The 17994-nt window shown below is 30.1% G+C and overlaps 2 protein-coding genes across 7 annotated transcripts in view; one reads left to right on the top strand and one right to left on the bottom strand.

Annotated features, from left to right (window-relative positions):
* Stumps (DBB domain-containing protein stumps) overlaps positions 1 to 17994 on the top strand; it is a 57631-nt gene that overhangs the window by 15501 nt on the left and 24136 nt on the right. Inside the window, exon 1 of one of the 4 annotated variants that reach the window (XM_083080314.1) lies at positions 466 to 710. The exons of 1 other annotated variant lie outside the window; for it this stretch is intronic. The gene's annotated coding sequence lies outside the window, so the exon portion shown is untranslated. Of the gene's footprint in view, positions 1 to 465; positions 711 to 15922; positions 16468 to 16530; positions 16840 to 17994 lie in introns of those variants that run through there. 2 more of the 4 variants (XM_083080317.1, XM_083080315.1) reach the window with 2 other exon arrangements.
* Positions 2664 to 17994, bottom strand: part of Jdp (DnaJ domain-containing protein) — a 46169-nt gene continuing 30838 nt past the window's right edge. For 2 of the 3 annotated variants that reach the window (XM_083080326.1, XM_083080325.1), the window contains exons 3-6: positions 12273 to 12485; positions 10140 to 10241; positions 9908 to 10024; positions 2664 to 9412 (exon numbers count right to left, since the gene is read on the bottom strand). In XM_083080326.1, the coding sequence (XP_082936452.1) occupies positions 9188 to 9412; positions 9908 to 10024; positions 10140 to 10241; positions 12273 to 12356 (528 nt within the window). In that variant the 5' untranslated portion in view covers positions 12357 to 12485 and the 3' untranslated portion in view covers positions 2664 to 9187. Of the gene's footprint in view, positions 9413 to 9907; positions 10025 to 10139; positions 10242 to 12272; positions 12486 to 13562; positions 13717 to 17994 lie in introns of those variants that run through there. The other variant, XM_083080324.1, reaches the window with a different exon arrangement.

Genomic DNA, 17994 nt, shown 5'->3' with positions numbered 1-17994 from the left:
TTATTCCTCATAATTATTCCAATTAATCCGCGAGTTATTAATTAACTTTATAAACAGCATATAATAATATCGCGACGATTGATATTTCAATTAAATAATCAAAGGATGAAATATATCGATCGTCTACTAATAAGAACGTGAATTTCGCAGGATTCAAATGTTGGAAATGTGGAAATAAAATTCGCAATTTCGAGATTTCATTATATATTTTTTGTCTGTTATTTATTAACCCGATCCGCGATATAATATTGCGCGATATTAGTAAATATATCGGTTTCATTGTGTCATTTGTGCTTTTCATTCAAGAAAACGTGATAGCAATAATCGATTTTAAATCGAGCAATGTCTTGATACGTTTAATTAATAAATATAATCGTATATTGATATATTCATTAAGTTAAACAAAGACTAATCATGTTCATAAGCTTTGTGATTGTCTAAGAAATATTTAATGCGCTACTAAATAAATTTCCGCAAAAATATTCCTTATTTTTCAAATCATTAATTATTAACGAATGGTTGATCATGTTTTTTCAATATTTTAATCCTGCGATTCGTGCATCGAGTGCGATTAACATCGAGAGTGTACACAATATTATCCATAATTGACTGTGTTTTCACGACTATCATGTGAATATGAAGAAAAAAGCAAGAGATGAAGAAGATAGGAGGAAGAAATTTAAAGAAGGAATCGTCTAAGCAACTGTCGAGTGAGTACAACTTATAAATTATTTATTACTTGTATAATTAATTATTCCTTTGCCCCGCAATAATGATGCATTTAAAATTGTCACGTAATATAACGAACCTAACTACTCCAGATTTGATTGTGGAGTAAAATATTATGATAAAAATTTGTATCAATATTTTCTATAATATTAATTCCGCATTTTAACATTTATTATTCTCATACTACAAATTCGACGTTTGTGTATGCTGATAATTATTATAGATAGATTAAACATTTGCGCAACAATCATATCTTTTTTTTCCTGCTTTAGCCTGGAAATAAATTTTCTACCGAAACCTATAAAAATAGTAAAATTTTACTCGAACAAAATTTTTCCATGATAATGCATGAAGGTTAAAGAGAAAAGCGTAGGTGGTTTATTGGAAACGGTTCGAAATGATGCTGGTAGGTCAAAGTTTAAATTGACACATAACAGCCTCGACGCTCCGACAGACAGCCGTTGTCGGCAAAGCCGATCGGGAACAACGGCCAGCTTTCGTTATCTAACGCAGCCACACTTGCGGACGTAACGTTAAGTAGTAACAACGTAGGCAGGATAATGGCATTCAAAGGGCTATTTGCAGTTCAGTGGAGGGATGCACGTTCTATGCCTTTACGTAAAGAGGTGGAGAGATGGAGAGGTATTTATACGCGTATCTCGAAGCAAATGAAAGAATAGGTTTATTCTGTGGCTACGTGATGCGCAACTTTGATACATGACGATGAAAACTGACATATGGAAATACAATATATAATGCAAAATGCAACTTCAAAGATATCTTTAAAAACTTTTGAACAATTATAAATAATGCGCGAAAAGTTAGATTTTATTTTTATTTGATTTAATTTTCGTCAATATTTTTATTTAAGTTCTCGCGTCTAGATATTATTTAAAATTTCAACATTTGTTTAAAAAAAGAATCGAATTTATCACATATCTAAAATATCATCCACGCGTTCTAGTTATACCATATGAATAGTGTAGTATATGAATATAAAAATGTAGAGCTAGATAAACCGAAATTGTGGAGAAACCTTCGAAGCGAGAAGCAAATATTTCGCTCCACTTCCCAATCATCCGGCGCGGTGCGCCGAGGCTCCTGTATGAAAAACAAAGTTCTTCGAAAATTCATGGAAACAATATACGCTAAATCGAACACAATCGATAGAACGTAATAACCAAAACGGCAAAAGAGCGAGTTCCTACGAGAGAAAAATTATCTAATTCAAATTAATAAATAATCTGTAAAGATGTAAAGAGATATACATTAGACAATTAATATTAATTGATACTTATATTAGCATATTTTGTGAAGATCGTTTGTTAAATAATTTACTTGAACTAGTTAAAAGTAATTTACTTCAATCGGATATAAATCTATTATTGCATTTTCGAATATTAATTTTTGCTTATAATCATCAAAGATAATGTATGTTAACGTCAATTTTTTTTCACAATAGAAAATATTTTGAGGGAAAATGTGATGACAAAATGATATAAAATGATAATCGCTTAGTTTGCCAACAACTTGACAATTATCGATATTACTAATGTAATATTGTCATTCGATTAGCTTGAAAGCCACATTAATTTCCTTAATGAAACGCGTCAAATGGTAACGTTGAATTATGATCTGACACGGAATTACAAACCAATGTGATGCAAAACAGATATTTTCATGAGCTTTAGATCATACAAAAGAAAGATACATGAGAAATGTGCCTAAAAATAATAAAAATGCTGTAGAAATTTACAAATTGTTTATAAGAAAAATGTTTTAAAATTTAAAATATAAACTATAAATATTATAAAATACTGTAAAAAATAAATTAGTGCCAACATTTTATTTTTTAAGAGGAGTCTAAAGAAATCTTGCCCTAAATAATATCATATCGCATAAATCGCATCAAACGGATAATTGAAATGCGAATGTTTCATAATTAAACACATTTATTGAATCTTTTTTTTATTACGAGTAATACATCGCCGCGTCGACCAGCGCGAGACGAATATACAATATATGTATTTTGGTTACGTATTTAAACGTATATAGACATATACGCACGCATACACGCACACAGACGCGCATTTACATCTTACATCTATTATGACGCGCGCAAAAATTTCGCACAACTCATGAGAGAGAACGATCGAAAATACTGTTCATTAATGAATAAATTGCGCAAGATATGTGATTGATATGTGAATAAACTATCTCATGTGTGTATTTTAACATCGTAATAATAATGTTTTTAACAAATTCGGAATTTTTTCATTGCAGTTAATAACTTTTGTCCTAATTTGCATACTCATCATGCGAAATTATAAAAGTGATTACATCATGCAATCATTAATTGATATAATTAATTAATTGCACGATGCTAATTGATATATTATAAAATTACGCTTATAATTAGATACTGTATCAAATGAGCAATTTATCTTTTTAAATTTTTGAAAAATGTTAAAAATGCATTTTTATTACATATTTTTTCTTTTTGTATAAATATGTTTGGATATAGAGAAAATTTTGTTATAATTAACAGCTATAATAGAATGATAATAGAATACTTTTATACAATCATATTAACAATATAGAATACCATTCTCATAAAAAAATAAATATTTTAAAAAGTAATGGCCTTTCTAAAAATATTGACATATTTATCAAATTGTTAATAAAATTCAATTGTAAGATATATATATATATATATATATATATATATATATATATATATATATAATGCCATATTAATAATTTTATATATCACTTTTATTTATTTTATTTATCACTAATCAACAATCAATTAATTAATTTTTACAGCATTAATTTCTCGTCATCAATACATAAGAAATTAAAAGTCTGCAACTTTTGCTAATGCACAACTACAATTTACGGCTTTGTAGTTAATTGTTCAAAGAATTTAATGAGTACGATCATTAGATATTGAAGTGGAAGACAGCCATCGATTTCTATATAAACATTGGATAATATAATTAGCGTTATATAATTAGTTTAAAAAGGACTAATGAACACTATTAATAGTTTGCCATTCGCTAATTCATTAAAGCCAGGAAATTTTCCATATATATAACAAAATTTTAGCTCGAAATTTATTTTATTATCTATATAATATAATTCTGATATAATATAATAATTATTGATATTTTTAAATTAAAGACTTAATTATGTTTGTTTGATTAAATTCTTCATTTTTTAAATTACCAGGATTTGATATATTTCGAGTTTTTTAAATTAAGCAAATCTTTAGAAGTAAAGAGAGAAATAAGATTTGTGTCTTGCCCCTTGTTTCCCTTTCAGACGAACGCACAAATTCCATATTATCCAATCGTGTTATCATAAGCGTGTTTGTAAAAGAAACGAGATCTTTGACCTTGAACATCATACTGATAGGAATTTGAACAGACTCCGATCTTTCTCTCAGGAGTTTGCAATAAGTCAATCGTAAACGATAGATAGGTATCTAATCGTAAGATGTAGGTGTGTAAATAACATTCCGCAGACCAAAACCATGGGTCCGTCTAGAAAAATATAGATATAGAGCACATACTATACAGAGTGGTCCAATAGACTTTCGATAACAGCGGGTACGGTCAGCTGCAAGATCCTAATCTCATTTATCATAAAATTTTACAAGAGCATACGAAAGCCCTCGTTATTTCTTATCATTAAATCTTTCTTATAAAATAATAGAGTTATGAGAAACTGTTAGAATTAACAACAATGTCTTTCATACTTGTCTTAATCAATACATACATATCTAGTTTAATTCAAAATTTTAATATCATTAATCAACAGGTTAGTTCAATAAATAAAATAATAACTATTACCTCAAATTTTAGATATTATTTTATTTCACACACATGCGCATATTTGTGCGAAATTATACGAATAATTTTTAACAAATAATAATATTTCTTAATCTCTTTTCTCTAGCAATTTTCAATTTGCTAGAGAGAAAATATTTGATCTTTACAATTTCTTCAGCTGCCTCATTTAACTTTAACGATCTATCGATCTAATTGCTATCTTTTTATAACTTGAAGAAGTCAGTAAACCAGACTAAAGAAATTTTGTGAACGTCATTACCCGTAGCTGCTTTACTCTAATTTAAACTTCATGATGCTTTCGTGACGAGATTAAAACTTTTGGTGATTTGCTCGATCAATTTTTATCCGATTAGTTTTTTAATCAAAAAAATTTCCAATATAAATATTCCCGCGAAAGAATTTTTCGACAAACATCGTGTAAAATACATAGAAATGTGAAAAATATAAATTACAATTATGAAAAATTCGCATTGAAAATATATAAATTTTCATATTACATAATTAACTATTATCATAAAATATCGTAATAACTGTTAATTTATATATTTCATATACAAAATGAAAAATAAATCGAAACTATAACATTTTCTTTATTTTTGAGAAAATTAAGATCAGAAAAAACTGAGAGACTGTTTCTTTGCTTGAGATTAATTGAAATTTAAGAAATATATATATTTTTATCAGTTTTTGTGATATATTTGTTAGATACGATTCTTATCTAAGATATGTCATTTAATTTAGTTGTGTGTGTCTATCATCTCGGAGGTCTAGAGAAGAATCGATCGCGCGGTGAATCCCACGAAGCGCGAACAAACGCTTACATGTTCGACTAATTTGATTGACTGCGCACTAATATCGAGCATACACAGAACTGATAGGGAGACAAGTCGAACAAACAGCAACAAATATTTACTTAGCTTTCTCAAAGGATTTAAGAAAAGTAAGAAGTAATAGAAAAAGAAAGCGAACGCTTCCGAGATTTCAACATCTTAAAAGAGATGTCACATTTACACTTCAACTCTTAAGTCTTTTCTTTGTTATTTTTTTTATTTCTCCTGTTCTTCTTGTTATTTTTCGAATACTTTTATTTATCTACCTTCTACTTTACATTTTCTTAATTTTTAATTCTAGAAATGCTTCTTTCGGAAACACTCGATTAATAAAGCATTTCGATAGTTGATAAGGTAAGCGAATAACAACTTGATAGGATTTCCTTATTGGCTTTGCGTATTTTTGATAAATTATATTTCAGCGCAAAAACTGCGACGGATCTTTAATTTATTATTCTTAATACAAATTCAATAACATTTAGAATCAAACAGGGAAATTGAGACTCTTGGAAGATAACCGATTCTTCAATTATTTAATTTTATCACACATTTAATTTTTCATTGCATTTTTGCTCTTATGCGAGACCTATAAAAATATTATATAACCACTGTTCCATGTACATTGTATACATGTTCTTTCTGTCGACAGAGATTCATCCTATCATAAAAAAAGAATTGATCTGATGGTCTAAAATTAAAATACGAAAATGTCATTAGATGTTCATTGTTGATAGTATTGATTTTGCCTGTCTCCATTGGTATTTACTGGCCGTTTGCTAGCCATGTACTGCGCCTGTGTAAGCGCAAGATGAATTCTCGATTTACCCAATGACCTCAATTACTATCCCGCTGTCTTACTTTGCATAGATAAGACGTAATTTTGTTTGGTTCTTTCATTGAAAATCGGAAACAAAACGGGAAGACGAAATGGACCTGTCGTGATATGTTTTGGACCTTTTGAGGGATAAGAAAGATCATACTCTCTTTTTGTAAGAGAGAAAAGAGAGACCGACACTAATCCAGGCGAAACATACAATACATTTAATGTCATTAATATTTTCCAATTTCCTTTAGCCATAACCGAATCAAATGCATATAAAATTATTCGTGAAAAATTGTATTGTTATTTATTCATATATATATATTTTAATTTATATACATATGAAATAATCTCTATTATTTATCATTAACCTTATGTATTTTTATTTTTTTACATATGCTAAACATTTAAAAACTCAAATATAATTCTGTCGCACAAATGTTTCGATACCATGCGTTCGATTCGGAAATGTCAAAATCAGAAGGCATTAATGACACCGTCTTAATGTATTTAAGGGAAGGACAAGCTGTCCAGGACAACGCTTACCGTTTATTGTAAGATTATACACATCGACACATTCAGGATTAATTAACGCTAAATTGTTATTAATTACTGGTTATAAATAGGCATTTTCAATTATATGTCAAACGCAATCAATTCACCGACGACGAATTTTCTCGACTGCTGCATCGAGCATTGAAAAGATCGAAAGTATACAAAATGCGATGTAATTTTTTCATGATGATTCATCGAAAGTCTTACCGGTTTTTCTAACTAATAAAAATCGATATAATTTCGGCAAATTCAAATCTTGACGCTATAAACATTATGCGCATGAAAATAACTATTCATCTACTATTTTTGTTCATCTCTATTTATTTATTTCAAATTTTAAGAATTAAAAGAATCCTAATTCTCATTAAATATTTTAAAAATCAATTTTCTATGAATAAATATAAAATGCGTTTTAATTTCTTAGGGAGAATTTATGTATAATATTTCTACGGTATAAAATTGATATTTTATGGCAAATATTATATCAAATTTAGAAATTGCTCTTAAGTACTTGGCTAATAGTAATTATTGATTTCATATTTAGTTTTGATATTTTATTTTGTAATATTTTTTTATGAAAATTATTTGTTGAGGTTTTGTTTCTTAGAAAAATGATTTTTGAGGGAAAATTACTGTAAATTATTTTTAAGGAATTTTTTTATTAAACTTGCATACAAGGTAGAATATTTTTTATGTACTTGGCGTATTTTTTTTTATCTTTGTAAGGTTCTTTTTAGAGGTTTATTTATCTCAAACGATGTAAGATACATTCTTTTATACTCTTGTAGCGTCGAAAAATAATTTATCGAAATTGTGTCGATTTAAATTTATAATTTCAAGATTTTAGGAAAAGTAAAATATGGCTAATCGTAATTTAAAAAAATAAAATAGAGAAGCTCTGTCGCGATTGTCGTCGGGAAAGAACGATGTATTTTGCGTTTGACATCGGACACAGGTACAAGTGCGCCATCGTCGATTTGTTCCATTGTAGAAAGAAATACTTAAGCACTTCAATGTTTCATGATAGGTATTAAATTTATAAATGTCGTAGAGCGATGGGATAATCAAATTAGTTTTCAGAAGAATGTTGAAAATTGAGGACAATTTGACATGAATCCATAACACTTATTAAACAAAATATATATACTAATATATAGTTATTACATTTCATTTAAATGTAATATAAAGTATTAATTTTTTTTATATTTTATATTTTAAAGACAGAGTTTTAGGACTATCCATTTACGTACTTCCATTAAAACATCATATTTAGTAAATTCAGCGTTTTCAACGTTCTTCCGAAATCTTGATTCAATTTTTCAATTCCATCATCGTATTGATGTAGATATGTACGTATAAATTTGATTTTTTTTAAAGAACATGTGTATCTATCGTTGCAAATTGCTCGTGTTGTGTATGAAACTACGGTCAATTCCTTGATTTTTCAAATAAAAGCATTTATACTTGATTAATGCTCGAAATACAGATTTTATCTAATAACGGAAATACTATCCTTGTCTATAATATACACGCAAACTCGACAGTTCCATTGAACAGACACTTGAGTATTTCATTCTAAAGTGTTTATATGGTTGAAACGACCAGTTAATCTCTAGTGGAAAATTCACTCGCGAAATCACAGATAACTATACAGCCCCCGTCGATACTACATTGTTTAACTTTTGTCGCTAAACATCTTGTAAGATCAAGAGACATATATGGAATGCGCGATCGAGAGACTCGATTTTTCGGATATAATATGCACAACTGGTCCAGTCGGACGTTATTCAAGAGACTTTAGAAGGAGAGCTTAAATAATATTAAACGTCCTTTAGCGTTCCTCGACCCTTTCCTCTCCCATCGTGCTTAGTATAGTATAACAAAATATAAATCTGAAGGCGACACATACGTATACGCGTGATTACGCGAGCACGTACTGGTGTACAGAGTCGTTTGTTGGATCAAATTGGCATGCATCCTGAACAACGAAGAAACAAGTCGCCCGAAATACATATCCAAGATTGAAAATAGAAAACACAGACGCTGTTTATTTGCACAGAATTTGATTAGATAATTGTGTACGCGAGCATTTTGATTATTTTCCAAAGACAATCTAACGATAACGGATCGTTATGTTTTTAATTGAATCTCTGTCAAATAAACAAGATTAAAAAAATACTAATGATCACTCGATAAGCGAAGGATGAAACCCGCATATTTCTTTCGTACAATTATCTTGTGTATGCATTGATACATGTATGCTAACGTAATCTAACCAACGCCCTATACACTTGCATACAGGTAGATATATTTATCTAGTGCACAACATTTTCTTGTTTTTATAAGGACATCCGGTATAATAAAGTCGATACCGATGAGAATCAAGTTCGGGATCTCTTTTAAATCTCATAATTGCGAAACTTACTGACGACCTCGTTGGGCTCCTGATAGTCGAATGGAACTCCATGACCCGAACGATAATAGAGATTCGTGGCTCCACCCTCGGAAGCCCTTCTATGAACATTTGTGGGATGACCTCTGAGGTGAGCCGGTGAACCACCTGTCTCTCCAGTCGTATCCGGCAGCATTCTGTCCTTTGTCTTCGGTGTGCTCCAATGCATAGTCTGTAAACAAGGAAAGATTCGCAAAATTAATAACAATAAGACATGATAAAGAAATAGGACATAGTGTGAAATTAATGTTCGTGACCTTTTATTATAATTATAGGATGTTCTTCATTAATATAAATCTATGCGAAATTAATTATAAATCCAAAGAGTTAATACGCTGTATAAAAAAAAGCATCTTAAATATTGACTTTAAATTCTTAGTTTGATTTTAAGCTTTTTTTCTGAAGTCTCTTAAATAAGCCATAAATAATTTTCATTAATAAATAATCAAATTTAATTAAATATCTTGTACTTCCAGCGAGGAGAAATTTTATAATAGTTGTTTAAGTTTATAAATTTACAAATATCTCATTCAGATGCTCGATCATATGCAACTGCCTATAAAAAAATTTGATTTATTCTAATGTAAACTACGTAACATTGTTTAGTGTAATGGACTAAGGTATATTGTCCGAAATGGACAATGATTGCAAAATTATTACATCTCACCTGCTGCACGTGTTCCTTCATGCCGACCCATTGCTTGTAACTAATCTTGATACCACTATTCCGCCATTTATCATAATTGCTCCTTTTCTCAGGATCACATAAAACCTCTTTCGCATACTAGAATATAAACATCATATATCAGGGCATCTATTTAATACTCAAACACGAATAATTTATTTCAATTACAAATCAATAAAATTGATCGACTTTTTTCTATTTGTAAAAGACGCACCTTTAATTGTTGGAATTTTTTTTCGGCCTCTTTGTCACCGTCGTTCTTGTCCGGATGATATTGAAGAGCTAATACCTTATACTCCGCCGTAATCTGCTCGATCTAATTTTTAAAATTGAACAGAAATTGTCTACGACATGATTCAATAAGACGCGAACGGGAATTAATCTAATTGTACATTGCAATAATATTGTTTGATTGCTTTCAATTCAAAAAATATGTGTTATAAATGTAAAATATTAAATTAGAGAAAAACATATAAAATATTTATTTAACTAAAACAAAACATCGGTCACAATTTAATTCTTGAAATGAGATCTTTTAGAGTAACATACTCTGAATAGGTAAACTTTTTTACAGACATAAAGAAAAAAAAGGAAAGCAAAGATCACAATACATTTAGTAATTTTTAATTTAATTATTTTCCTTTTTCTGTAATATTTCTATAATATTTTACTTGTGACGTGTATTATATTTAGATATCTCGGCTATCCGCCGCAAGATTACGTTCGTAGTATCATTCGCCGACGGAAACGAGATGTCATGAACACGCTGACATAATTTATCGACCGAGATCAAAATTTTTATCAAAAAGTTAGCGGAGATAACTCTAATAAAGTATAAACTAGAGAATTGAGAGGTAAACGATCTTTTTACTATGCTCCGTTAAAATTTTTAATACATTATGTACTAATAAAAAATAATGAGAGCAATTAAATATTTTTTTTAATCCAATTCAGTGTAATTTATATTTTAATATGCACAAATTATATTGATAATGTAACAAAAACAAAAATTTTCTTATATGTCTCGTTGACATCTTATTATATTGCATATGAAGTAAGAAGTCTCGACGAATCAGTACAATTTCACGCACGATAGAAAATGTTTCAACAGAAATATTGTTGCTTAATTCGCGAATTCAGCGTATCGTAAACTAGGAACAGATGAGACTACACCTAATTGTGTTGATCGAGTATTCAATTAATTGAGAATTTAAATTGCACTTTCCCCCTAGGATCTAATTATTACGGAAGCAACTCGACGTTTAATTAAATTATGTCACTGCAGAAAATTAGTTTTGTACATGTATATTGATAAAGGTTACGATTAAAACATATCGAAAACATATCGAAACAATTACATTTTTCACATAGATTATCGCTTATAAATTTTATATGTTTTGACAATATTAACTTAATTAATTAATGATGTTATAGTATAACAAACAATGAAATATTATGGTGAAAATTGAAATTTAAGTTAATAATGACACAAAATAAATTTGCCTAATTGTACAATAATGATAAAAAAATATTTTCGAAATTACAACTCATAAATTTATTAAATGTGTGTGTTCTATTTATTAATAAATTAATCCAAATTTAGTTGTTTTAGACAAAAAATTATCGAGTAATATGTCTTTAAATATAAAAAATTTTATGTGATCTTATTGTATCTATTATTATTATATATAATCTATTACATTTATCTAATGTTGACTTTGATAAATAAAGTATTTAACTTTGTATTCAACTTTCACTTTGTAATTGTAATTTTCGTGATGCATTCATTTTCTAAATATTTTACAAATACTTGAAACACAAAAATTTCATAGTCGAGCATCTCTATGTGATATACTATATTCTTCAAAAATAATAATATATTCATGATAAACAACTTAAGATAAATATTTCTCTTGCTTCTATATTAATTATCTATATTAATCTTTATAATCTATCAAAAGAAAGACATTAAGAAACAAAAATATTTAATTATCTAAAAAAGAAATCTATTAGAAATGCGATATAAATAGTTTAAGAGCAAATATTTTTCGCAAGATAAGTCAGAGAAGAAAAACAAAGATTCTATAATTCTAAATTTATTTCAACACAAAGATCCTTTGAAAAATAAAAAATATATTTCCAACTTTCACAAAATTTAGTTTCACATTCTTACTCGATCTTGAAAATGATTGTCTCTGATCTCGCTTCTTTTAATATAATAAATGCATCAAATGTGAACGCAAAAAAACTCAGATATTATATTACATTCAATAATTAATCTACAATGGGAATTCAAATTTTAGTTCGCGAAACGCGATAAATGACACTGCTGCGTCTCATGTCTTACCGTGGAAGACTCGTCGCAGGATAACAGCGCGTAATAGTCCTCCTCCTCGCTGGGCGAGTAATTGATGGCGTCCTCGACACTCATTTCGCGACTCTCCTCTTCCGCAACCCTTAGCACGCTCCCTTCCGAATGTATTGCCCGCGAAAATCGTAGCCGCTGTTCTCGACTAGCAAACTTCTGTCGCTCCTAACCGAGTCGATCGAGATCCGTCACCTGTTGCGAGCGAGCAAATCTGTGAGTGACAACGTCGCTGCCTACGACGGGCACCAAAGTGAGCCGAGTAAAGGGAAAACCGTGTCGCAGACCCGGAAAGACCCGATTCCCGGGGAATCCCGCGCGACTGCGTACTCGCAATCCCGAGCCCGCACCCCCTTTCGCAAAACGCGCAGTTCTCCATCGTTGCGCAGTTGCGACTCACGGCTTATACCCTCTTGCGCCCCTTGTGTGCTTCATCGGGTACGAGTAAAGGGGTTATATATATATATATATATATATATATGCACACATATACACATATTTCTACATCTTGATATAATTTACAGTTTCTCCCAAATTCATCCCGATTCCTTAGACCGAAAATTTTGTTTGAAATCGAATTTGAAACGAGAAATCTCCCTCCTAATAATTTCTGTAGTAATTATAAGAGATTTTATGAGAGAGAGAAAGAGAGAGAAGAAACAAAATCTTTTTTCAATATACATTTGAATACATCATATGTACAATCATATGTTGTTTACGTCTCGCTTTTTAAAAACTTGAGGAATATAATGCATATTTTTCATTCTTCAAGCGCATAATTAATAATGAGCTAAAAGTTCATCGATTATCGCAAATATAGATTACTATTGTATTGCCAAAGTGATCGTGATATCAGTAGAATGATATCAGTAAAAGGAAATTTGGAAACTTAGTTTGCCTAGAATATAATAAAATTAATGTATAATATAAGAGAAAATTAATAAGAATAAAATTTATACCATCTTATTTATTTTATATTAGATAAAGCTATTCAAAACTATATAAAAAATTAGACTATAAAAAATTAGATTCGTCTATGCACAATTATTTAAAACTAATAAATATTAGGCAAAATTCAGCACAAACTCACGATTATTTCGTCAACGAATGATATCAATAACACAACGATGCATAGAGTCGTTCTCTTATATAACGTGGAATGCGTCGTTATCATTGTAAGACTTTTAATGCTTTAAAATCGTTTTCAAGATTACAACGTGTTGTGAAATCACTTTTTTCTCTCGAAAAGTCGCATATGGAAGAAGCACTTACAAGAACAAAGATTTAATCCCGCGTATGTTTCTGACAGTTCTCTCGCAAGATTACACAGCGTTTCTTTTTAGAACACGCAGTCGTACGTATCGTAAAGAGCACTAAGTGATATTGAGCTCAACGCATCTACGTCTCACTAACGCGAGATTCCAGTCTCGCGGCTTTCACTCACGATTAAAGAACCTTGGACCTTTTTATCTCGCAGCTTTACCGACCGAGCAAGATTTCTTCATTTATTGGTATTTTCCGAAAATTTTATTAATCATAGACGAGTCAGTGATGAGACATTTCATTTCCTTGTTAAAAGATAAAAAGAAGAGAGAGAGAGAGAAAAAAAAATCGAGTTGAAATTTTAATTTTTTTGAATACTATTTTTTTTAATATTTAATATTATTCATCTCTCTCTTTCTCCCGCATTTTTGTCATTTGATTTTTGCCATTACTTAAAAAATGCTAAAATAATAAAGATTATTTGTCATGATGGTAAAGCGAGACAGAGACTTGATTAGAAATTCAAATCTTTTAAAGAATTACGAGAAAAGACAAACAAGGGAGAACGTGAATGAATGTATAAATCAATTATGTATTCTTCTTGCTTCTACGAGGGGACGGCAGATACTGATCACCGGCACTTTCGTTTACAACTGTTGATGCCACTGTTTTAACTCTCTTGCACACCATATTGTCTACAGGCGATGACACAAATAACAGAGTTGAGCAATTTTACGGATCACAAATAAGGAATAAGAAGTAATAAATATTACATTAAAAAACATATGTGCATCATATTTAAGTCATAATATAATATATCGTGATTTTATTTAATATAAACTATAAAAATCAATATCAAGTATTTTTATAATGTTAATAAACAATTATAAATATTATTTTAATGTTAATAAATAATTTTATAACGTTAGCTCTTCAATATGTTATTTAAATATATATTTTTATCATATAAATTGACATTTTTTATAAAATTTACATATTTATATATTTGTATAAATTTAGAATCAACAGTTTTAATTAATATGATACGTATTTTTATCAAAAATCTTATATAAAGAGATATATACGCTACATGTGAATACTTTGATTTACCGTAAATTCTCAGAAACAACTGTGTCCTGAAAATTCAATACACTGCCAACACGTTATATAAAGGAAAAAAAATACCAACATCGGTGTAGGTTTCAACAATCTGTCGAAAAAACATATAGTCGTTTTAGAATGTCAGACACATGTCAGACATCTACCGTACCTACACTAGGAAGCCTGTTTTTCTATATGATTTGTAAATATTCCTGTAAATAAAACCATTCAATTCGAGAAAATATTTTTAACATTTTCTATCATTTGCAATTTTTCAATTTCCGCAATAACTGGGATAAAAAAATTCACAATAAAATTGCGGAAAATATTATTAATTAAGGAAAGTGTGTCATTGATTAAAAAAAAATGTTTTATTTATTTCGTTACAAGATTCCTCGATAATACCCTAATAGATTGACATTGCATTAGGATTAAAATCTCGCTAACGATTTGTTGTCGTTAATTTGAATAAATCCGCGCATCCACTTTATAGTACACGTTTTATTTCTTTTGTTGCGATCAAAATAAAGAAGCAATCACTGACTGTCACGGTACGTTAATCACTCGAAGAATTTTACGAGACACGTGTCGAAAGGGTCGAACCCTTTCACCGCTCGAGAAGATACGTGTGCTCACCGGCAGGAAACACATGCTCCGCTCCGTTTCCGCACGCATATGCGTGACAGACACGCAGCGTGCACGCGTGGCATTACTTGAACAGAGATTACTAAATACTCACTATATATATATATATATATATATATATATATATATATATATATATATATATATTTTGGATCTACAAGAAATCATAAAAATATTTATATTTTTCCCTGATAATTTTTTTAGGAGAAATGTTATGAAATCTATCGAAAAATGCACATGAATTTTTTTCCCTACCATCTTAATCATAAATCATTCATTTTGCCAATTTTCCGTAAGTTAATTTTTAAATAAAATTTTCTTAATTTTCCTCGTGTCCTATATGACACGTATAAATTATGTATGTCGAATGAGACAAATCTTCCTATTAAACGCGAGAGAAAAAATCAAGGGTCAAGAGAAACGCACATGAGCCCGCTTTTCTTTATCGTAACGAGTCGTCCTTCGACGTCCCAACACTTAGCCGTCCTTGTCTATCCCGAAATAACATTTCGTTACGAAGCATACATGGGCGTTTCTTCGTACGACTGCCAGATGCGTGGGTGGTGGCAGTAGAGAAGAGAAGGAGAGCATAGGAGCGATCATATGGTAGCGCCGCCGATGAGGCTCCTTCCAGGTCTGGCTTGTCAGTGCTTCATGAAGTGTTGCGCCGTACCCGTGTATAATCCCTGACCGAGGATGACCCTGACGAAGTTCACGCAATCTCAACATTGACTTAAACGTTGACTGAAAAACTACGGGAAAACCTACGCGATTTCTTCCCTTAGTGAGCTTTTCTTCGAGAAATGGGTACAACAGAGATGACTATAGAGTGTATGAAGCATGAAAAGGAAGAGAAAGCTGCAATTGTAATATTTGTTTCCTGATCAAGTGCGATGACATTAAGATCGGAATGATCAGTGTTATTGATTGTCAATCACTGGTTACATGGATCGACAATTAATTATATGTCAAGCAAATGTGAATATATCTAATAAAATATTCACAATGTTATGATTGAAATGAATGGAAAAATTTTATTTAAATTATTTTCTTATATCAATCGTACGTCATTTTGCAAAAGAAGCATTTGAAGAAATCTTGAAGCAATCGATGACTAAATCACATTATTGAATACAATACTGTTCATCAGGATCAACAAATAAGACTAGTAATCTATAATTTATTTACACTGAATTTGGATATAAATAATCATTGGAAATTGAAATCCTGAATATTTAAATATAAAAATGCTTAAAGTGATTAAAGATTATAAAATATAGATGAGCTGTGTGAATTTTAAGATTACAGTTCACGTACAATTTAGAAGAAGAGAAAAAAGAAAAAGTAAAAATGAGAATTGGTTATTTATTACAAATAATGAAAAAATATTCATCATTTATTTCATAGTGTTGAAACAATGTGACTTGTTGTTGTTCAAACTTCTCTTCTTTCGAGATCTTAATTTAGAAGATTTCAAGCAAATTGTAGAAAAAGCATAAACCAGCTAATGCAAGCAATATTAACAACGAGGTAGTGGAAGGTAAGTTTGCCGGTCATATGAAATGAACAATTAATTAAAAAATTTGCATTTGCATATTAGTACTTTCTGTGATATGTAAATTTATTTTTTATCATAGAAAAATGTTTATTTCACAAAAACCTCATTTCTCATATATATATCAAAATTTTTACTTTATATTTCAACAATAAATACATTTAGAATGCTAGTAGAGAGAAAAAATAATTTGATCGAATATTCTATTAGCAATAAAATAGTCTGCATGTAATGTATTTTTAATAAGACAATCAAAGTCATCCGTACACAGTTTGTACTAAAAAAAAACTTTTTTTTTTATTATTTAACATCAACTGCAAAATCCATATTAGAAACAATTATACTTTAGATTGATCTGTTTAATGTTAGCTTTCTGTTTAAACTTAGCTTTCTTTATAAAATTAAAAAATATGCATTTTTAATATTTAATGTAAAATAAAATTAAAGAAAAAAAAAAAACTTTTAATTGCTGTATATAAGAATTAAAAGTGCGTAATATCTACAAATAAAAAATACACGAGTTAGGTTTGAAATATATAAAAATCTCTTCCTTGGCTCTCTATATATTTTTTATTTTTTCTTCTAGACACAAAGTGCTATAAATCGCTATAAACATTCTCTACCGAATTAACTTATCTTGTCTTCGAAGAATTATCTTGAAAATTTGAAAAATAACAATAAGAATGCACAAAACGCGTGAGTCAAAAGCGTGACAAAAAGGGAAGAAAAGAAAACACGTGAGGACCAGAGTCGTTCTTCCACAGGAAAAAACGTCTCAATTATACTTGAACTAAAAGCGCGTCTTTATGCGGTCTCGAACAACGCGTTACATTCTGGATATAGCGTGTGCCGCACATGTGCGCGCTTACAGGGGCACGTGCACCACCGGATACAGGCTTCTTTTTATCGGACCGTACCTCGGTGCAGGTGCAGTTGCAGGGCGCGATGCGACGCGGCGCGGCGCAGTCCTCCGCGACGGTCACAGGAACAGGCCTCTATTAATAGCCACGAATGTGCGTGATTTGTTCGAGAAACCGCGTTCAGCTATGAACGCGATACGATACGAGCTTGTGCAAAATATGGTGTATTTTTAGCATTTTTAAGAATTATTTTGCAAATCGAACGAACATCGTCAGCTTT

This window comes from Camponotus vicinus, unplaced genomic scaffold (genome assembly GCF_025532165.1).
Source record: "Camponotus vicinus isolate PSW18456_S1 unplaced genomic scaffold, iyCamVici1.0 SCAF_10, whole genome shotgun sequence".
In the NCBI taxonomy this organism is placed as follows: Eukaryota; Metazoa; Arthropoda; class Insecta; order Hymenoptera; family Formicidae; genus Camponotus; species Camponotus vicinus.
This window is presented reverse-complemented; position numbering and strand designations above follow the sequence as displayed.